This window comes from Canis aureus, chromosome 4, assembly GCF_053574225.1.
Source record: "Canis aureus isolate CA01 chromosome 4, VMU_Caureus_v.1.0, whole genome shotgun sequence".
Classification (NCBI taxonomy): Eukaryota; Metazoa; Chordata; class Mammalia; order Carnivora; family Canidae; genus Canis; species Canis aureus.
Genome location: NC_135614.1, coordinates 86,691,410 through 86,715,362, shown reverse-complemented (window position 1 = coordinate 86,715,362; position 23,953 = coordinate 86,691,410). Strand labels below are relative to the sequence as shown.

The window sequence follows — 23,953 nt, the reverse complement described above, 5'->3', positions numbered from 1 at the left end:
CTAAATAAGTGCCATGTATCCAACAGGAGTATTTTCTACCCTCTTGTCAGGTGTGATTTATCTACACTGGGCTACCTGTGCTGTCTGTTTGTGCAATTTGTTAGTGGTGTACAGTCCATAACAATGTATTTTCTGTCTCTCATTCTTTTTCACTGAACTTAGATGTTTTCTATTATGTGCATATTTTGTAATTTGTGCATAAAGTGATTGATTATTTGGAAATATCTGAGAGAAATACAGTCACAGATTTATTCTACCAAAGGGGAAGGTAACTCACATTGATAGTTGGTATTTATAAATAGTTACCAGCTATAGTTTTTGGGAATGCCCATGAATAAGGATTCATTTTAGCAGAAACTAATTAGAATCAATTTTGCATTTCTTTTATCAAATAAATGTATCACCCTGTTTGAATGTGTTTTCTATAGTCTATTATGTCTTGAGTACTTTATTAGGGGGAAAGCATCGAACTAGTCAGTATCACAGATGTATGCAAATAATGTAGTCTTTCGTTAAATAAATGAGCTAGTCCTAACTAAATATTTAAACTATTTTAAAATATTAAAAAGAATTTTCTATGGAGTACACTGTATCTTCCTTAAATTAATCCATGAAATCACTTTATAATATAATCACAAATGAGATCATAAATTTATTTAATAATAATACTAACTTCTGTTAGTTCAGTGAGCTTGATATTTGTAAGATCTAGGTGTAAAATCTTTACTGATGATAGTACTTTATTCCTAGAAAGCTATATTGTTAATAATTGGACATGATGGGAGGAGGCTGGTGTTAAGTAATACATTTTTTAAAAATATATGTTATGTTTCCTAAGTTTACTTTGTAATGAAACATACACACGCACACACATACTCACAGAGGGAAAAGTCCATATAAATAATACAGAAAGCACCCCCATCATTTATGTTTCAGCTTCTATGTGTAAGCCATTGCATTTATCATGAATTCACTTTACTTTGGGAACTGACTTCAAATTTCATGCATGTATGATTTTCTTCTTAATATTTTTCTTCATGCAAGGTACTTAAAATATTTTTTTCCAGAACAGGGAAATATATTAACTCAGAGAAATATATTGTTACAGTTCAGGTGTATTGATACTTGATTCAACGTGAACTCTGTTGTTAGATGTCGTTTAAACGGCTTCACAAAAGACAAGTCTCTCTGCCATGGCCACATGCTGTTATATTTAGATGCACAGCATCCATAATAAAAATGTCTGTAATTCTAAAAGCAATTGTTATAGAAAGAGGAGCCATTGTACAGCTGGGCAACACAAATATGTTTCAGAAAACCTATTTCACAAATCATTATTTAAATAGAGTTCCCTATTCCTACTCCACATCAAAACACAGTTTCTCCAGAAGTGCTACAGACATAAGATTAAATGAACCAAAGATGGCAAAATTAAACAACAGAAAGATTCAGACCATTTCCCTTGTAATAGGTTAATCATACAAATTGACCACACAGATTGACAATGGTTTGTTTAAATAAGGGTGCAATAAACAATGTTTTCAAATGACTTTTCGGTCCCTTAGTAGAAAGTTTTAATTCATTTTGGTGAAACAAATGTTTAGAGAAACAGATACTTAGGCAATATAAAGAACCCAAGTCTCTTAAAGTGACATCTAAAATCATACAGTAGTAAAGACAACAATGATGCTAACTATGAATATTGTTTTTTTAAAGGATAATAACTATAATCACACAAATAAATTGATAGATATTAGCACTTAGGGGTGCTAAGTCTAGTGATTGCTTTCTAAAACAGCAACAGCTCTCTGAAGAAAAGAAAAATATTATATAAATGGTTAATGGGACTCAGAAGATAAAGATACATTTTGTCACAAATTTAGCCTTCTCTGAAAAATGGAATGGCTTTCCCTGTGACGAGAATACAGTAATCCACATTTAAAGGCACTGGAGTCGTATATTCAGAACTTCAGGCTTGGAAGGGCCCTGAAATTCTGATAATTTTCTTTATTTTAGACACGAAGAAAGCACTTATCAATATCACATAAATCATTTCTTAGAAATGTTATGAAGCTTGGGTGGTCAGTGTGGAGGGTAAAAGAGAGGGACCCATGCTCGCACACTGGCACTGACAGGAGAGCATGACCTGGAGAGAGTGCCTGAAGCATCTTTCTCATGATCAAGAGGTGGAGCATATGGGAGGTCAATAGAAAAAGTCCAAGCCATTGGCTAAATGAAAAGAGTTCAACCTGGAAAACTAATACTAGTGTTTTAGATTTGGTAGCACATGTTCCCATTCACAGGAGAAAAATCAACTGATCCAAGAGCAAGGACTGACTATTATTTGTCCAGATTTTCAATGCTTTCATCTGCAAAGGTGGCTATGGAGTAGCAAGTATGAATTTTCCCTACAATTTTGAAATTACTTACAAGAAAAAAAGAAAAAGAAAAAAAGAAAGAAAGAAAGAAAGAAAGAAAGAAAGAAAGAAAGAAAGAAAGAAAAAGAAAGAAAGAAAGAAGAAAGAGAAAGAAAGAAAAAGAAAGAAAGAAAGAAAGAAAGAAAGAAAGAAAGAAAGAAAGAAAGAAAGAAAGAAGAAAGAAAGAAAGAAAATACCACCTAAAAAGAAAACATCTAAAAACAGCTGATGCAATCATGAGTTTATGTTTGGATTTTTAAATCTTTATATCACATTTCAAATGACCCAATTCTGAATTCTCTGAATAACCTACAGATCAAAGAAAAAGATTCTATGAGGGATTATATTCTTGTCAGATTTTGATATTAAAGATATGTTTCGTTATAAAAAGTGTAGAAAACAGATTCCCCCATTTTGTACTTTTTAATGTAGCATATTTCCACCATCATTCTATTGAAATAGTTTTAATTTTTATTATTTAACTGATTATTAGCTTATTTTATTTTATTTTTATTTTTTGATTCTTAGCTAGTTTAGACGTGCCCTTATTTCCAATGGATTTTTTTTCTAACAATACTTTTGAATTCATATCTAGCTTTATTTATTTTTTACATACAGAAGATAATGAGGCCGATCCTTTGCAAATTATTAAAACTTGCTAAGTGACCCTACATATAGTAAATTTATGGTCAATGTTTTCTGTTAGCTTCAGAAGAATGCATGATCTGATATTGTTTAGTGTATTATTCTATATTTGTCAGATCATAAATTTCGCTAATTGTGGTGTTCAATTTTCAATATCCTTACCAAAATTTTTGCCCTTATTCTATCAGCTTCTGGTAAAAGGATACCAAAACTCCCAATACAATAATGGGCTAGTCTCATTTTTAATATTTCTATACTTTTTTGCTTTGTTCATTTTGAGGCAACATTGATACGTATATATGAATTTAAAATTCTTATTTCTATCTGATGTATAAACTGTCTTTATCACAATGAATGTTCCTCTTTATATCTAATAATGTTCCTTTGATGAAGTGTGTGTGTGCGTGTGTGTGTGTGTGTGTGTAGCTGGGTAAGTATAGATATAGCAATTATTCAAGTAATTATTTGGTATATTTTTATATGTTTTCTTTCAAACTCTTTTCCTTTATTATTTTTATTTCACACTTTTATTTTTTTTAAGATTTTACTTATTTATTTGAGAGAGAGAGAGAGAGTGCACCTACACACCAGTGGGGGGAGGGACAGAAGGAGAGGGAGAAACAGACTCCCCATTGAGCCGGGAGCCTGACAGGGGTGCGCTCAATCGCTGGGCTCTGAGATCATAACCTGAGCAGAAGGCAGAGGCTTAACCAACAAAGCATCTCGGATGCCCCTATATTAACACCTCTTATAAAAACAGTTAAATGCTTTTTTTTTTTCTATTTTGACAAAACATATATTTTAATATGACTGTTTAGGTGACTTTATTTCAACATAGGTGCTAACGTACACTTTAAATTTACATTATTTTTATTTACTTTCTACTTTTCACTTATTCTGTATTTATTTATGTCTTATGTTTTGATTTTTAAAATCAGATGACCTCTACCTAGCTATTAGAATTCTGTGTACTATAGCTTTATTTTTATTTTTCCTATTTTGTGAGAATCTATATATATCAGCAGCAAATATGAGAGTTTTTCATTTCAAGTTTGGGCTTTACAAACTTCACAGAATTTTCTGGATTATTTTGGAATTACTATTGGTTATAAGCTTCATATTTTATTAGGATTGTATGTTAGTTGTGAAATGGTCCTTCTAGAATCCTTGAAGTTCACTCCCATATGAAAAGTTTTTTTACCTGTATATTTGAACTGTAAAACATAATCCTGTTGGAAACAAAACGGCATGCAACAAGTTTGCAAGTATATGAATTATTTTAAAGTAACAAACATTTTCATGAAGAGAGTTAAGGTCAAGAAATAGAAATGTAAATATTTCTTTAGGATTCAGTATTTTAATTTATTTATTTTTTAAAGACTTCTTTATATTATTTGTTTGAGAGAGAGCAACAGAGAGAACGAGCACACAAGTGATGGGGAAGGACAGACGGAGAAGGAGAAGTAGACTCCCTCCTGAGTAGGGAGACCTGTTCAGAGCTTGACCCCAGGACCTTGAGATCATGACCTGAGATGAAGACAGACACCTAACCAAATGAGCCAACAAGATTAAATATTTTTCATTACAGTTTCTACTATCTTGTTAGTTACATGTTCTTTTACCTTTTTTTTACTAATTGATCTAGAGGATACAGCATGCTTTCTGGACATATAAAATATATATTAGTAGTTAATCAATTACTCAAAGTTTGAGGATCCAGAATTTCAGGAGTTCAGAATATTTTAACTTCATTTGTCTTTCCCACTTATGACCTCTTGTTGCCATGTATATAATGTATATTTGAAACTCTGGAAGATGTTCCTTAGATTTGTATTTATTCATCAATAATTTAGTTTTTGTGAATATATTTATTGATTGCATTTAGCTTGAGGCTCCTCATGACTTCCATTGCCAGTGTAGTTATTCTCCTTTTTTTTTTTTTTACCCAATAAAAGCTTTAGAGTGTGTCTTATGGTAAGAGATTTTCACATTTTTGTGGGCCTAACTCTGAGTTTTTCTGTTCTTTGTTTTTGTGGGATATGTTTGGTAGAAAAGAATTCATGGCTGTCAGTTATTATCTTGCAACTGTTGGGAATTATCATTCCATTGTTTTCTGGGTCTTATATTTTTTCAAAATGATTTTATTTATTTATTTGATATAAAGAGTGTGAGTGTGCACATGCACACACACGTGTGTGTTCGCACATGGGCAAGTCGGGGGGTGGGCAAGGAGCAGAGGGGAGGGAAAAGAAGAGGGAAAGCATCCCAAGCAGACTCCATACTCAGCGCAGATCCCATCTAGGGACTCAATCCCCCCACCCTGTGATCACGACCCTAGCTAAAACCTAGAGCTGATGCTGAACTGACTGAGACACTTATGTGGGTTTTATCTTTCTTGACGAAAAATGAACTTTGTAGTATTCTTTTAAAGTATTGTATCTCTTAAAATGATTTACTTTTCATTATTTTTTAAGGGTTTTTTTTTTTTTGTAAGTATGGATTCATATCCAGTTATAAGAAATACAGAGATGCTATGTACCCAGTTTATCCCACTGGGAACATCTACCAAAACTACAGTACAATATCATAGCGAGGATGTTGACATGGACGTAGTCACAATACAGAACATTTCTGTTACCATAAAAATCCTTCAGTCTGCCCTTTATAGCCACATACACTTCCCTGCCACCCTCACCCTCTCCTTAACCTCTGACATTTTCTATTATGAAACTTTGGGTATTTAGGTGTGTGTGTGTGTGTGTGTGTGTGTGTTTTCCACTCAGCAAAATTCTCAGGAGTTTCATTCTGATTTTTTTTATCTTTTTATGCTTCAGTGTGGATGCTTTTTCTGACCTATTTCCAATTAACTTATTTTTTCTTGCTTTGTACTATTACCGAGAATTTGAATCTATATTCAGCAACTATATCTTTTAAAAATCTAAATTTTTCCACTTGAAAGTTTTACATTTTTCTCATCAATTATATTTCTCATACATTTATAATGTGGGTTAATAAACTAATTTTAGGGGATCCCTGGGTGGCGCAGCAGTTTAGCGCCTGCCTTTGGTCCAGGGTGCGATCCTGGAGACCCGGGATTGAGTCCCACGTCGGGCTCCCGGTGCATGGAGCCTGCTTCTCCCTCTGCCTATGTCTCTGCCTCTCTCTCTCTCTCTGTGACTATCATAAATAAATAAACATTTTTAAAAAATAAACTAATTTTAGGATGTGTTTGACACATTTTTTTGACATTTTTGACACAACTGAAATAGGCTTTGATAAATAAATCATTGTATATCTATACTGAAAAATTCCTTGATGCTTTTGAAATGATGATACAGAAAAATGCTTAAGCATCCGAAGTGATTATCTTAACATATTACATAATATATATTAATTATATGCCATTACATAAAATAATTAATATAATACAATATAATTCATAAACTAAGTACTTTCAGATATAATTTTCATCCACTTTATCCTTATCATGCTTTCTAATTTTCTTATGGGCAATGAACTTGAAAAAAATTCATGAAAAAAAAGGTTGTCCATATACGTATACATAAATACCTCTTCAGAGGGTATTAAAACATAAGCAATGTTTGCTTTAGCATAGTATTGGTTGTCCCTTCTACAGAAATACACAGGCAATGCTTCTCAGTACTATAATTTTAGGAGAAGCTTTAAAATGATTTAAAATAGTGTGGAGTGGGGATACCTGGGTGGCTCAGCTGGTTAAGCATCTGGCTCTCAATTTTGGCTCAGGTCATGATCTCAGGGTTGTGAAATTGAACCCTGTGATGGGCTCCACATCAGGTATAGAGCTCTCTCTCTCTCCCCCCCCCTTACATTTTTTTTTTAATAAATACATAAATGAAGTAGTTTTGGATGATATAGTCATTCTGGTTTACAGAGACTGTAGAGCGACCATCTGACTCAGCCAGACCTAGACCTTTTCTCCCTCTCTAAATTCACCTGTGACAGACAGACTTTAAATGCTCCTCATGGGATCCATGCCTCCATGTAGTGCCTTCTCCATTAAGTCTGGATGTGACCTGTGATTTGCTTCTGACCAATAGAATATGGCCAAAAAGTGTTGATATATCACTCACCTGGTGACATGAACTGACTTAACAGATCTCTCCCTCTGTGTTTGATGAAGTAAGTGGCTACATTGGGAAGCCTATACATACAACAAAAAACTGTGGACAGTGTGTCGAAACTCCAGGGAACAAGGAAGAGCTGAAGAAACTCCTGAAGCTCTGAGGTCTATAGCTGAAGGTATCCTAATGCTGCCAATAACCAGGAGTGCTGAGAAGAGATCTCAAGCTTCAGGTAAGATGGTCCCGGCTGAAACCTTGATTACTGTTTGTGAGACCCTTGCAAAGATCCAGCTAAGCCATGAGCAGACATCTGACCTACAGGAAATCGGGGGTCAAGATTTCCTCAAATATGTCTTATTTTAATCTGCTAAGTTTGTGTAATTTGTTATACAGCAGAAAAACAAAAACAAAAACAAAAACAAAAACAAAGGTATGTCCCCTTTCAGATTTCCACTTGCTTTATGTTCCACAGCCACACTGGTTTTCCTTCAGGATTGCCGTGCTCCTTTAGCTAGCTGCCATCTACATACGTGCGACTCACGATCCTTTTCAAGTTCTTCGCTCCTTCTTCCACTGTCTCCACTTTCTTAGTACATACACTCTCTTTTGTTCAAGCCTAATTGTCTTTTAGTACCAATATTACTCAATGGTCACTCTCATGTCACTCCTGTGGAACATCCAAAATAGACCAAACTGTCCCTTCTCTGTAACCTCATCTAAAATCTTTATTAAGGTGGAAAGTTCACAGTTTCCTCCTCACTTAATAGAGGGCTTTGCATAAACCATTCAATATAATTTTATCGGTATGGTGGATGTATGCATGAATGAGTTCACTCTTTGATTTACATTTGGGATCAAGAAAATTTATTTTCAATGATTCTCAAAAAAATCTGTTTGGTACTTAAAATAAAGCTTTATAAAATTATTTTCACTGAGCACAAAAATAACATTGAGGGATTTTGAGGATTATACCTAAAAATAATAGAAATAGAGCTGCTGTTTCTCTTCCATTCCAATGATAGGAAGGAAACAATTAACTTACCTGGCCAGGCTTAGAATTTTCACAGACAACAATATCATATTCCCTGGCAAGTTCGGGTGGATTGTCATTGACATCCAGAACTCTAATACCCACTGTGACATGGCTCAGCAAACCAGGATTGTCTGCAAAACACACAGGGATATATTTAGTATTTCCATACACACTTTAGAGGCTTGGTTTAAAACAAATCTCCTTAATACTGTAGCTTGTCACTAGCTCCATATGCTTCAACAGGACTTTTGGCAAAAGACAACTTTATGATGGCACTCTTTGCTAGAACTCATTAACTTACAGAAAAATGAAAAATGAACACCAAGGCATGACATGAATGCTAAAATGATATTTTGTCATATCAAGGAAATTACATGTTATTCAGGAACTGGAGTGGGAGAAAGTTGTCAGAATTCATTGTATGCTGTCAGAGTCTAAGGGATGAACAATTGGTTTCATCATTAATCTAAAAAGCATAGCAGTTGGTAAAAAAAAATTACATAATCTTTCAAAAGTTCTAGTTTTCAAATTTAAATAAACTTGGAGAAAATAAAAAGAAGATAAAAGAAAACTTCTTTACACAAAGGATAATTTTCTTCTGGAAAAAATGCATTCAGTGTGTGATGTTAAGTCATAATTGGGGAGAAATAATAATTTAAATCAGAACTTATCATAGAAATTAATATATAACTGGTAGATATCAAAATATTATAGTCAATACCTCAAAATAAGTCTTAAATGCAGTCTTCCCATTTTTCAGTAAGTCATTAATTCTGCGATGTGAGGAAAAGGCAGATGTTTGCTTTATTTTACATTTTAAGTGCAGAATTGATAATGAGAAAATTAAATATATATTTTTTATTGCTGTGTTTGTCATTATCTTAAAAAAATCCAAAATTAAATTTAGACTAATTTTAAAAAAGACTATTAGATAAAGACATACAATCTAGACAAATTTATGAATGTATCAAAGCAGAACATGAGAAGGCATATTAGAAAAAAAAAAAGAGGGATCCCTGGGTGGCGCAGCGGTTTGGCGCCTGCCTTTGGCCCAGGGCGCGATCCTGGAGACCCGGGATCGAATCCCACGTCGGGCTCTCGGTGCATGGGGCCTGCTTCTCTCTGCCTGTGTCTCTGCCTCTCTCTCTCCCTCTGTTACTATCATAAATAAATAAATTAAAAAAAAAAAAGAAAAAAAAAGAGATATGGACAGACATAGACATATACAGAGAACACTAAAACTAGTAAGAACATGGGTGGAATAAAAAGTACCATAAGTCGTCCCAAAAGGAATAGAAAATCTGAGTAATTAAAAAAATCAAATTTCATCTGAAACAATTTCTCTAAAGAGAAAAAGGTCAGGTCTAGATTATTTTACCCAAAGCTAAAGAAGCAGATAATTTCAGTCTCATACATCTTTTTTCCATAAAACAGAGGAAGGAGGAAATACTTGAAAGCTTGTTTTCTGTGGCTTGTGACACATCAATATCAATAACAGAAGTTCCCACTCATGGGAGATTCTAGGTGTAAACAGCCTAAACAAAATGATAGCAAACCCATTCCACTAGGGTAGAATATATAGTAATTATATATATAATTATATATATATATAGTGAATTATATATAATATATAATAATAAATATAATTACTATATAATATAGTAAAATATATATCTTTATAAGTTTAATTCCATGCTTGCTTAGTTTAACATTCAAGAAAGGAAGAAACAAGGAGAGGATGGAAGATACAAAGAAGACATGAGGAAGGACATTTTAAAAAGCATAAAGATTATTCACAAAGCTAATAAATTAAAGGGTGGACCAAAAATCTGAATAATCATCTCAACATGTATAGAAGAACCAAGAAATAGAACGCAATATCCATATATTATAAACACAATGAAACCAAACCAAACAAACATATAAGAGAAAGAAAAACTCTGAGTGAACTAGAAGTAGAGCTGTACCTTCTCCAGCTGATTAAGGGCAAATTAAATAAACAACAACAACAAAACTACAGTGCGCATTACTCTTAATGGTAAAAAACTCTTAATGGTAAAAAACTAAGTCGAGTTAATAAAGCTATAAGGACGCTAGAAATAAATCTAACAAAGGATGTGAACGACCTACATGCAGAAGGCTTTATTGAAGTGGTCTATTCGTTCAGCTTATTTAGACTTCGTTGAAGAAGGTCTAAAGAAACTAAGTCCTGTGTTATGTGTGTGGTTAGGAAGACAACACACCACAGATAAAACCGCCCTTTCCCACGTGATGTGTGTATTCAATGTTATCTATTGCAAACCCCAATGTTCATAGAATTAGTAGTGGGTTCTAAAATTTATAAGTACTAGGATTATTGAGATTGGAATGGAAAAGAACAGTAAAGAAACATGTTCAACAATTTACCCAGGCTTATTATATGGTATTTGCAGCCTTACTATGGCCACTATATAAATACATCTCTTCTGCCCCAAATGTCATAAGTGATTTTTTTTTTCATGTATTCTCGGATTTACCAATTAGGTACTTGCTCACCTTTTCAGAGCAGACAAAAGCAATCTGTTCTAGAAATCTGACACAAGAATAATTTTATTGTCTCTAATCATCAGTATCAGCAGGCTTAATTGTCCCTGAGTAAATAGTTCTCTGCTCATTTTCTGAAGCAACCTTAGTGAAGTTAGGGGAAAGAAAGAAAAAAAAAGATGGAAGGAAGGAAGGAAAGAAGGAAGGAAGGAAGGAAGGAAGGAAGGAAGGAAGGAAGGAAGGAAGGAAGGAGGGAAGGAAGGAAGGAAGCTATTTTGTAGGAGAAGATGCTGGAAAGACTACATCTTACCAAAAGGCTAGAATAAAAGGACAACTAGGCATCTGACCGTTGTCGACATTCACCTTCTCTCTGTCCCCACTGACTCTTGCTCATGTGATCTTTGGACTCGAGTCGACTCCCACTCATTGCACAGGGGGGTACAGGAAGCCCAATTCTTCTCGATGGAAATAGACTCGATGTTGATGGGACATTATTTTATTATTCTGATGTATGTATAATTCCTATTCCATTACTTGTTAAAAGCACAGCGTTCAGCATCAGACAAATGCCAATTTTCTGTGGACCTACTCCTGTTACATGTCCTGTGGGGAAGCTCAACTGAATGTAATCTTCGTGTGCTTGTGACTAAGGATGCGACCGCCCTGCCCTGCCAGGGGCCACTGCAGGTCATCTGGACGAAGGGTCAGGAAAAACAGAACATTGGAGTAAGCTCACAGTCATTAGCGCACAAACTGAATACCTCCTATTTACTAAGAGTAGCATGAAGTACAAAACTGCCTTTCACTTCAGACAATTAGAGGCTGAAAACCCACTATGGCTTCACAGCCGCTTGCAGTCTACCTGTGTCAATTCTGGTATTTTCCTGCTCAATGAGAAAATGAGCTACTTCTAAGTGAGCAAACTGGCACATTCCTTTGGGTTTCTCTTATTTCCCACAGCCATTGGGTTAGGATGGGGCCCCTTGAATGACAATGAATTTACCTATAAAGTGTGAACATACTCACGTGCATTGGAAGTATTTTTCTCTGGCAAAAAATAGACGATGTTCTTGAAATCATTAATGCAACACTTCAGTTATTGCTATTGTTACTTTTATCTTCATGCTTTAATTCTAGCAAGCAGTTTGTTTTTAATAGATGTATAATTGACATGCCATATTATATTGATTTCAGGTACAAATATAAGAAAGTGATTTGGCAATTACACACATTACAAAATACTCACTATGGTAAGTGTGGTCACGATTTGTCATCATACACGGTTATTATAATGTTACTGATTATATTCCCAAGGCTGCACTTCTCATCCCTGTGACTTATTTATTTTGTAATTGGAAGTTTGTACTTAATCCATTCCCCTGTATTGCCTGCTCACCCTCTTCCTCTTTGGCAAACACCAGTTGTTTTTTTGTTTTTGTTTTTGTTTTTTCCTCGTATTTATGAGCCTGTTTCTGTTTTTGTTCAATTTTAAGTCTTTTTTTGGTGGCAGAGTCAATGAACCCCCTCTCTAGCACTCTTTAGGAACATGACATTTGGAGAGTCATGTATTATTTCTATGCCTTGGCTACTTAATCTGCACTGAGTTCTTTGAAAAACACCAAATGGTCTTTTTGAGAAATCATTAAGGAAATTATGTAAATTTTAAAATACTGACCCTGAGAATAAGCAGGCTGCACATTTGAATCCTTTCTGAAGATGAAAAACAAAACAGAAGCAAAAGCAATACACACCGCATGCGCCAATCCTAGACATGTGATTTCTAGCAGAAACCACACTATTTGAAAATCATCCACATTTTACCCAAGACCAATATAAAAACAAGTCATATTAGCAGAGTGCCCTCTACACACATTGTGATGCAATGGAAGTATTGGTATATGGTAGGTCAGCACAATTTCATGACCATTAGTATATGTAGTGCAATTTATTATGGAATTCAATAGATTTCTAGATATTCATACTTGGAAGTTAGTATTAAGTACTTTTTTAAATTTTTTTTCAAGACTTTATTTATTCATGAGAGACACAGAGAGAGGCAAGGACACAGGCAGAGGGAGAAGCAGGCTCCATGCAGGGAGCCTGATGTGGGACTCGATCCCGGGACTCCAGGATCACGCCCTGGGCCCAAGGGAGACACTCAACCGCTGAGCCACCCAGGTGTCCTAAGTACTTTTAAATATATAAACTTAGACAAGTGCCAATTATCTTATCTATAAAATGTAGATTATTTTCCTCAAAATGTGCTTCCATTCTTTTCTTTATGAAAATTCAGTCACAATGAAAAACCTTATATATTACTACAACAGTAAATTGCAGTGATTATGGATTTAATTAAGTAATTATATTTATATCTATGATTTATAAATGTGTACACTTATGAAGATGTGTTTCTACCTGTAGGTTACAAATGTGTTTAATTTTTTTTTTTAATTTTTGGTCTGTGTTTGATTTCTATTATAAGTTTACATTATAAGCAACTATCTATAAACCAAATAGTCTGAACTTTTGTGAATCATTCCTGCGAAGTGAGACTAGACTATTTTAAGATGCTAATATTCTGTTTATTAACAAATGACATTATTAACATTCCCTTAAGTGAAAATAAATATATACAATAAAGTTTGCAAACTAGTGCTCGGATGAAACTGAAATTTTTTTTAAAGATTTATTTATTTATTTATTTATTTATTTATTTTAGAAAGGGGGGGCAGGGGGAAAGAGAATCCTGAGGCAGACTCCCCGCTGAGTATGGAGCCTGATGTAAGGCTCCATCTCACCATTCCAGGGTCATGACCTGAGTGGAAATTACTGGTCGGCCACTTAACCAGCTGAGCCACCCAGGTGACCCTGAAAATTCTTGTTTGACATACTTGTCTTGAAATGAGAGAGTTCTGCTATCTTTAACTAGTATTTTGAAATTTTGTATATAGAAGTCATGTATAATTTTTAGTCAAAACACTAAGATAAAATAATTAATAAATAATATATACTCCTTACTAATGTATTTATTAAACAACTATTTTATGGATAAAATTATCACCGTGCCTTGTACAAGTCTGGTGTGCTACAGATGTTCTTTCTCTCTCCATCTTTCCCATTCTCTATTGAGAATCCAAATATTGTATTCAAATAATCTGTTATAATGTATAAGTTATAATTAATATCTAGCATCTAATGGCTTAATTCTTAAATAGTTCTTTCTGGTTGCCAGATAAACAGGTGTAAAATAAAACATTCTATGACATTAATAAGATAAATAATTGAATTGACCTTATACATTTTGGATCACTAACTTATTTTACATAAGTTCAAAAAACCTGGTAGTCATCTACAAGCTTTTTCAAAAATTACTAAGCATTTAGAAACATATCACCTCAAACTCATTCAATGTATTTATACACTTTTTGTAGTTTGCTGTATAAAATTTTATTAGTGGCCCAGTCATTATAAAGATGTCACATTGAAGTGAATCACCCAAAAGGAGTCTCAACTCTCTTAAGACATTTTTTGGGGGCGTCATGGTGGCTCAGCAGTTGAGCATCTGCTTCTGGCTCAAGGTGTGATCCCAGAGTCCTGGGATCGAGTCCCATGTAGGGGTCCCCACAGGGGAGCCTGCATCTCCCTCTGCCTAGGTCTCTGCCTCTCTTTGTGTTCTCTTGAATCAATAAATAACACTTAAAAAAAAAAAAAAAAACCCTTTTTTCTCCTAACTCATAAATTCTCCAAAAATTCCCAAAATGTCTTAGTATTTTTGCCTGAGACTCACATAAGTGTTACATAAGTGTTAAGCTTTAAAAGTTTAAATTATGTCTTTGATTTTAGGAATAAACACTTTTATTCTTTAGGTTGGAACCATAAAGTCAAAGTAATTCACCTTTAAGTGGAATTAATTACATCGGGATGATATATTTGCTCTTGATTATAAAATAAATTGAAAAATAGTTTTTAAAAAATATCTGTTAAAATTGGCCCATTCAATTGCATGAAAGAATCTAACAAAGGCAGATTTATTTTCTAATTTTTGTGATAATTCAGAATTTTTACATTTATTTTCCATCGTGGTCTATTCATCTCTAGTGTGGTGATCATCAAGTTTTCATCTTTCTTGAGTCCCCACAAATTCAGCTTGTGATAGATTATTACGATGTCCTTTGAACTACATTAGCAATCATACTGTTTATGCTGCCAGAAGTTCACTAATAGAATGGACCATCATTTTGCATTTTTGGGGGTGAGCAATGTAAGGATACTAATTTTTTTCTTATCCGATACAATCAGCATTCAAAAGTGGTTTTGTTAATTACGGAAAAACAGCTAACATAGGACATCGTTAGTGAAAATAATACATATATATTTCAAACATTTGTATTAAAATATCCGAATGTTTAATCATTCACCAATCTCATCTCTGGTGTAGGGATAAGGTCTTATCTCTGAGAATGGATCTGCTGTTGCTTGGAGTTCAACATCACCATTCTTGAAAAAAATCACACTCACTGCATCATCTATGGGCCCCAAATTTATTCCAAGGGAAGGAGAAACATGAAGTCATGTCCCAAACAGTTTAAGCACACAAGCAATTTAATGAAATTCCCTGAAATATTATAATGGTCATATTTTTTTCCTAAACTGCAACACATTTTTTTTAAGCTAAAATCAAATCTTAAGAAAATTTAAGCCTGAACTGATTCCATTATGCACATCTACAACATTCTTTGGTGTAATATTTAAATAAATTAAGTAGTTAAAAGATAAGATTAACAAGTTTTGAAATAGAATTTAAGAAAGTAAACTTCAGATTTTAGCCAGAAGTAGCAACTGATACCAGACTAACCAGCTATTATATATGACTATAAAACTGAAATTATATGAAGATACTCTTCTTATAGTTTGGCATACAGACAGTGAAGAACTGTGCTCCTTGAGAGAGGAGAGATCCACAAGCCGAGTGCAATGATTTCCTCCAGCCTTGATTATGTTCATCATAACCTTGTAGGATATATTTCAGGAAGGAAAGGCTGGTTGTTTAACATTTAAACATTGTAAATATAATTCACCCCACCCATAATTCTTTATTTTTTTTTAAATGATTTTATTTATTTGAGAGAGAGAGAGAGCAGAGAAAGAGTGAGAGGGAGAAGCAGACTCCCAGCTGAGCAGAGAGCCCGATGTGGGACTCAAACCCAGGACCCTGAGATCATGACCTGAGCCAAAGGCAGATGCTTAACTGATTGAGGCCCCCAGGTGTCCCAATTATATTGATAGATGCAGAAAAATATAACAAAACAGAACATCTGTATTTGATGTAAAGAAAAAAAAACACTCAGTAAAGTAAGAATGGAAGAGATTTCCCCAATCTGAATAATTGTATAAATACAACCCACGACTGTCATACTTACAAGTGAAAGATTGAATGTTTTAACCTAAGAATCAGGGGGAAAAAAATAAAAGGTAGGGTATAGCCTGTAGCAATTCTCCTGGGAATCATATTAAAGCTTAGAGTCAGTACAATTAGACAAAAAGAGAAATAAATATTATGTCAATTGCAAAGTAAGGAATAAATCTATTTCTTCACAGGGGATCATTCACGTAGAAAAGACAAAATAATCTCCAAAAAGCTGCTACTGCTAATGAGAGTTAGTCATACTGTAGAATAAAAGCTTAAAAAGCTTATATTAACATTTATTTCTAAAACAATAAAATTAAAGAAGCACTTAAATCAATAATAAATTCATGTAACATGAAAAAAACTGTAATTAACTAAAATGTGTTCAATATCTGAAGCCTACAAATATTACTAAGATAAATTTAAAATACCTAGATAACTGGAAACGTACATTATATTCATAGATAAAAGACTCAATATTTTTGAAACATCCATTCCTCCAAACTTGAACTATAGATTAATTGCAGTACCAATAAAACTTCTAGCTGATATTGTTGAAGACTCTGACAAGCTGATTCTTTAATTTATCTGAAAAAGATCATGTTTTACATTTGCCCAAACAATTTTGATAAAAAGAAGAACTTTGTTATTTTAAGTATTAGTAAGTAGCCACAATAATCAAGATGATGGTATTAGCTTAAGATTATCTATGTGTGTGTGTTGTGTCTGTGTATAGTATTTTATAATATATGCTTATAGGATTAATGGTACATACAAAAGAGCCTAGAAATTAATCAAAACAAAAATGGTCAAGTGTTAATGTACAAAGCTGTCATGAATATTAAATAGATAAATAATAGCATTTATAACAAATACTGGACCCATTGGAAATGCCTATATGTGAACTAAATTAACTTGTCCCTTATAATAATTAAAATATGACTCAAAGTGAACCATAGACCAAAACATAAAACCTTAAATTTAAATATATAAGAACAAATAGAGTAAATATTTTGTTACTTTGTTTTAGTAAAGAATTTCCTAAAATGTGTTCAGATTCATGTATAAGATATTAAAACATCCTTTCTGGAACCCTTAAATTCTTACAATTGCAAGTAACACAAAAGCTGTGACTTTTGGACAGCTAATATAATTGTGGAACTGAATACAAGCATACTTTAGAGTGGAATTTTTCTGCATAAAATGAAATGTACTAAGAGAGCTTTAACTCATATATAAAATATACACATTAATTTTGGGGTCAATCATCAATTACAATTATGCATTTGTCAAAAACATGTTAAACGTTCTCCTTTTGAGAAGCATTTGAGAATACTTCTAAGAATAGATTATATGCTCATGGTATGTATACCTAAGTTACACATATTGAAAAGTTTTTCATATTTATAATAGGAAATATGTTCATGTTATATCAGCAATATTAATTAATTGCTTCATATTAATATATAAAGCTATAAAAACTGAAAACAATTGACCTACTCTGGAATTTTTAAGCATGAATTAAAATAGATTTCTCATTATAGTGAAAATGAAAAAACAAAATCAGCTGTATTTCTTTCCCTGGATGAATCTTAAAAACAGAGCACTGAGAAAAAAATTACAGAAAGTGCTTATACTATTAAGCTATCCATATATAATATCCATGAGACAAAGATGTAGTTACATAAATATAGATATATGGATGTCCAAAATGTATTTGGTAGAATTATAAAGAAAAGACAGGAACAAATAACACTAAACTCAGTATCTACAAGCTTTAGTGGGAATGAAGAAGGATGAATAGTGAGGTGTATGTACTTATTTATTTTAAGATTTTATTTACTTATTTATTTCAGGGAGGGAGGGAGGATGGGAGAGAGAGAGAGATAGAGAGAGAGAGAGAGAGAGAGAGAGAGCGCCTCAGGAAGGAGTAGAAGGGGACAGAGAGCCTCTCTAGCTGACTCCAGGCTTAGAGCTCACGACCCTGACATCATGACCTGAGTGGAAACCAAGAGTCAGATGCCTAACCAGCGGAGCTACCCATGCATCCCTAGTGAGGTGCATTTAAAGCTTATTTCTCTGAGGAGAGTGGCTCTTAAATTGGTGTTCATTTTATTATTTAAACCTACCACATACTTAAGATATCAATGCATTTGATATATTTTAATTCTAATTGGAAAACATTTGGTACGATGACTTTACCCAAATATTAAAAGAGACATATGTGTGAACACATAACCTATGCACGTGTGTACACATCTGCATTCATTACATCACGTCATGTTCTAATTTCCAACTAAGCACAATTTTCGTAGTTTTATTTATCAATGTCTTCCTTTATGGGGTGTGCAACTGATATTTTCATAAAACTTCCTCTATTCTGGAGTCATAGTAATGTTATCCTACGTTTCATTTAATGTTTAATTTTCACCTCCTATACACTGGAATTACTTATTCCGCATGGCTGTGAGGTAGATAAGTAAGTTTACTTCCTTTGCAGAGCCAGGTAACACAGCTCTGTCTTCACCTGTTGGTCGAAGTGTCCATCGGTCCTCCCTTCTGACTTGCAAACAACTCTGCCTTGTGTCAATCTGACCCTATGGTTCTTAGAATATACACCTGTATCAAAACATTTTTTAAACTGCTGTGTGGTTTAGTGTGTCATTAATGTCAATATATTTTGCTTCATGTACTTGAAGATGATGCTTATTCTTTAAGGATGCTTGGGTGCCTTAGTCACTTGGTCACCTGACTCTTGATTTTGGCTCAGGTCATGATCTCAAGGGTCTTGGCCTGGAGCCCTACATTGGGCTCCACACTCAGGGGGGTGTCTGCTGCAGGAGTCTCCCTCTCCCTCTGCCCCTCCCCCTGCTTGCACCCTCTCTCTCTCTCTCTCTCTATCTAAAATAAATATATAGAAAAAAATCTTTGAAAATGATATGTGTTCATTAAATTATTTCATTATATATGACCTATATAATACATATAGTAAAACCTTCATATTTGTGTATTTGACAGATAATCAAATATCAAGTAATTTCATTTTGTTCAATGAAAGACTTTTATCATTACTGACATTTTTAGCCTGCTTAATAAAACATTTCTGAGAGAGGTGTATTAGCAATTTAATCCGAAATTATGTTTTGTTCATTTTGAAGATACTTTATTAGGCTCATGTAAGTTTCAAATGATTACATCACTCTGGTGACATACACTACAGCTCAATATGGCATGACCTTCATATCCTCACAATAACATTTTGTTTTAAAGCATAGTTTGTCTAATATATATATATATATATATATATATATATATATATATTTAAAGATTCTATTTATTTATTCATGAGAGGCACAGAGAGAGAGAGAGGCAGAGACACAGGCAGAGGCAGAGTCCGCATGGAGCCTGATGCGGGACTCGATCCCAGGTCTCCAGGATCACGCCCTGGGCTGAAGGTGGCACTAAACTGCTGAGCCCCCCAGGCTGCCCAACTTTGTCTAATATTAAGTTTTGCTTGATTTATTTTGGTTGGAATTATCTAGTGTTGTATTCTTTTATGTTAAAACTTTCTATATCTTTAGATCTCATATGTGCCTATTACAAGTTACATAAGATGATTTTATTTTTCCTTACTTCAGTATGGTAAATTTTTTTTAACAGGAGAGTTTATTACAATTACGCCGCTTTGGCTCATTAATATATATTTTCACCACTTTATTGTGTGCTTCCAATTTGTCTTAATATTTTTTATCTCTTCTAATATTATTTTCCAGTATTTTGTTTAAGGTTTTATTCATGTCATGTCTAATTTTACATCTGTATACTAAATTTGTTTCCTTACCTCGGAAATATTAACATGCTTGGGTATCTCTGGAAAATATAAGAGCAGTAAACATCTTTACTCTCTTTCTAAATATGGTAATAGCTTTTAAGTGCTTTAGTTTAGATCAAGTTTCTCAAATTTATACCTATAAGTGATGCTGGAGCTGCTGCTGCTAATGGTACCTGTGGATTTGCTAATCCGTCAAATTTGACATTTTGTTATTACAAAGAAAGGTGTCTTCATATGTACAACTTTCTTTGTCGTTATTCATTATTGAAATTTATACCATCCTTTTGAGATAATTTTCTTTCTTTTTAGCAAGTTATTTAATAGCGATATACTTTCTCAATTGTTTGAAAGTTTTTCCTGTATCACATATTTTATGCTTCTGTTGTCACAGACTTACTGAGGCCAAGGTGATCTAAAATGACTTGTAAGAAGTGTCATAAACACAACTTTTGATGGGCAACATTTTCTCATTCCCTCTACACAGAACTAAAGTAAAAACAGAAAGTACGTATTACCTTTATTCTTTGTTTGGCAGCATACACATGTGTGTCTATCTTGGGTCATTCGTTATGAATGTCATGTTTTAGAATCCTAATTTATTTGGGAATATCTTATCTTAACAACAGAGAAAACGACAGATGTTGGAGAGGATGTGTAGAAAGGGGCACCCTCTTACATTGTGGTTAGGAATGCAAACTGGTGTAGCCTATTCTGCAAAACAGTGTGGAAGTTCTTTAAAGGGTTAGAAATAGAACTACCCTACGTCCCAGCAATTGTACTACTATGTACTCACCCAAAGGATACAAAAGTACTGATTTGAAGGAACACATTCACCCCGATGTTTATAGCATTATCAGCAATAGCCAAATTATGGAAAGGGCCCAAATGTCAATCAACTGCTATATGGATAAAGAAGATGTGGTATATATTTATACATATTTATAATGGAATATTACTCAAAAAATGAAACCTTGCCATTTGCAAAAACATGGATGGAACTAGAGCATATTATTATAAGTGAAATACATCAGTCTGAGAAAGACAAACACCATATGATTTTAGGAATATGTGGAATTTAAGAAACAAAACAGATGAACATGGGGAAAAAGAGAGGGAGGCAAATCAAGAAACAGACTCTTAAGTATAGAGAAGACACTGATGGCTATGAGAGGCGAGGTGGGTGGGGGGTGGGCTAAGTGGTTGGTGGGTATTATGGAGAGCACTTGGATGAGCACTGGCTGTCGTATGTACGTGATAAATCACTACATTCTACTCCTGAAAATAATATTTACCCAGTATGTTAACTAACTAGACTTTAAGTAAAAACTTGGAAAAAGAGAGCTACATGTTACTATTTATTCCTAAAAAAGAATATTTTAGTACATCTCTGGATAATGGATTAAAAGAAGCTACAGTTAAGTGCAAAAGACTATTTCAGAAGCTACTGCAGTATTCCAGCTGAGGGGAGATGGTTATTTGGACAGGAATAGGAATGAAGGAAATGTTAGGAAGTGGTTGATTTATGGATATTTTTCAAAGTATAGCTAGTAGAAGTTTCTGATGAATTGGACGTGTAGCCTGAGAGAAAAAGGGGAACCAAATATAACACTGAGTGATCTTCTCAAGCAATCTGGACTACAGCCATCATTATTGAGATGGATAATGTCTCTGGAGGAGTAGATTTAGAGAGAAATTGGATTTTTGAGGAAACTGTTTACTTGGAACATTTTGAGTTTGAGATCTCCGAGAAGAGATATTAGGGCAGCTAAAATGGAATTCAAGGAAAAAGTGGATACATACGTAAATTTGAGAGTCATCTACATGTAGATGTTACAGAAAACCATTAGACTAAATGAGATTACATGGGCAATGACTCCAAGTAGATCTGATTCTTGGAAATTAGGATGCCCCACTATTCAATGAATGGGGTGATGAGGAACTAAAATGCCTACGAGATAGAAGGACCAGGGAAGGAAGAAGAGCATCTAGAGAAGCTGTGTCTGAGCCAGAGTGAGAGCCTATTTCTTGAAAGAGCTGTCGGTTGAGCCAAATGGTGCCATTTTGCTGAAAATGGAGGAGAGAATTATACTTCATATTTTGGAACAGGGAAGACAAGTATAATTTTAGTGAAGTAGTAAAGAGAAGTTTTTTAAGAGTGGATTTTATTTTATTTTATTTTATTTATTTATTTTAAGAGTGGATTTTAAAGAGCATGGAGATAGTGTTGGGTGTGAATACAGGCAACTCTTTCAAGGAGTTTATCAGGAAAGGGAGTGGGATAACAAAATTGTATCTTTTGAGGGAAACGTTAGATCAAGGTCGGTTCTCAGTTTTTGTTTGCTTGAGTAAACTTTATTTTCAGATAGAAAATAAAGTCTAAGTTGGAGGACAGAGGAATTATGGAGGGGAGGAAATGAAGATAGAGGAGAGGAATTAATTGACAGTGTCATTGTTTCAGTTATTCAAGTTCCATTTGAATAAAACAAATGTTCTAATGCTTCTAGAATTAGATACTGAGATTGGGATAAGGTAATTTGTAAGAACTCAAATGTATCAATGTTTTAGGCAAAAAACAGACTGTAGTGTGTATATGCCTCACCAAAATTCTCCCCATGGAGAGGAGAGGTTGGGATGGAATTGGCCTGCAAATAAAGATAAGAAATGGTCCTTAAAAAAAAAAAAAAAAAAAAAAAAAAAAAAAAGAAATGGTCCTTGATGGTTGGTCTTGAGCCAATGTGAATAATCCCATATGTTTTGCCATCATTTACTTATTTATGGGCACATATTATGTATTAAGTACTATTCTTTATTTTATTTTTTATTTTTTTTAAATACTATTATTTAAAAACAGTGAATGAATGAATGAAGTTCAGGCCTAATTGGAGCAACATATATATAGATTTTATATATTTCTTTGAGAGAGACAGCAAGCGAGAGCGAGCACGAGAGGGAGGGAGGGGCAGAGGGAGAGGGAGAAGCAGACTGCCCGCCGGGCAGGGGGTCTGTAGGGCTCTATCCCAGGACCCTGGGATCATGACCTGAGCTGAACGCAGATACTTAATGGACTGAGTTGCCCAGGAGCAGTATTTGTAATGCATGTCTGAAGTGACAATTGATCTCAGCCTGGGTGTGAATGAGGATGAGTGCGCCCCAACTGCAGGTGGCATTCATCCTGTCAACATTTGGCAAGTTAGCATAGTACTTGTTGCTTGTTACTATAATATAGCAACACTAAATCAAGGGATGAGATAATAAGGAATGCAGAAAAGAAAAAAAAAAAAAAAGCAAAGAGAAATAGAGGGGCCTGATCCTAGTAATCCTGAAACCTAATTTACCTGTGAACTTTACAGGCATGTGGGCCAATAAATTTATTTTAAATCTTAGAACAAATGGAGTTATTTTTTGATATTTTGTAGTTATCTGTTACATGGCAACAGGTAACTCATAAACAGACGTATACATTATAAACCAGGATTTCATAAAAGTATTTTGTTTTATACTTTCAATCCTTGGTTAAAGCAATACCAATATCTTTGGGTGTTCTTCCCTTTGTCTGCTAAGGAAAAGGTGTCAAATAGGATCCTTTTGTATGTTAAGGGAAATTACTCATTCGAACACACTTGTGAAAAGCAAATTTCATATATCAAAATAAGCACATTGACAATAGCAAAATGTGTAATGTGTAGAAGCTAGAAGGACTTAAAGACACCCACTCTTCAGTAGTGGCATTTTGTATTGTTAGATGCAGCCGCTAACAAAGATTTATTTCAGATTAAAAGGCAACCAGGAATGAGTTCATAAAATCTAAATTTAATTTCCATCACCTAAAGTTGCAGTTAGATTACATTTGAAATTTGTGGATCCTAATCTTTGGATGTGTTTGCATGAGAATTGAGAAAAAAAATAAAACAAGAAAGGTTCAACAAATAAAGAGCACAACAAATAAACAGGTTCCTGGACCGAGTTATGCATATAATTTGTTTAAGGGAAGTG

The 23,953-nt window shown here is 34.0% G+C and overlaps 1 protein-coding gene across 9 annotated transcripts in view; it reads right to left on the bottom strand.

Moving 5' to 3' along the window:
- The window catches only part of CDH18 (cadherin 18), a 951,119-nt gene that overhangs the window by 34,281 nt on the left and 892,885 nt on the right, over nt 1-23,953 (bottom strand). For all 9 annotated transcript variants that reach the window (XM_077896372.1, XM_077896374.1, XM_077896375.1 and 6 more), the window contains one exon: nt 8,208-8,329. In XM_077896372.1, coding sequence (XP_077752498.1) covers nt 8,208-8,329 — 122 coding nt within the window. The remainder of the gene's footprint in view (nt 1-8,207; nt 8,330-23,953) is intronic.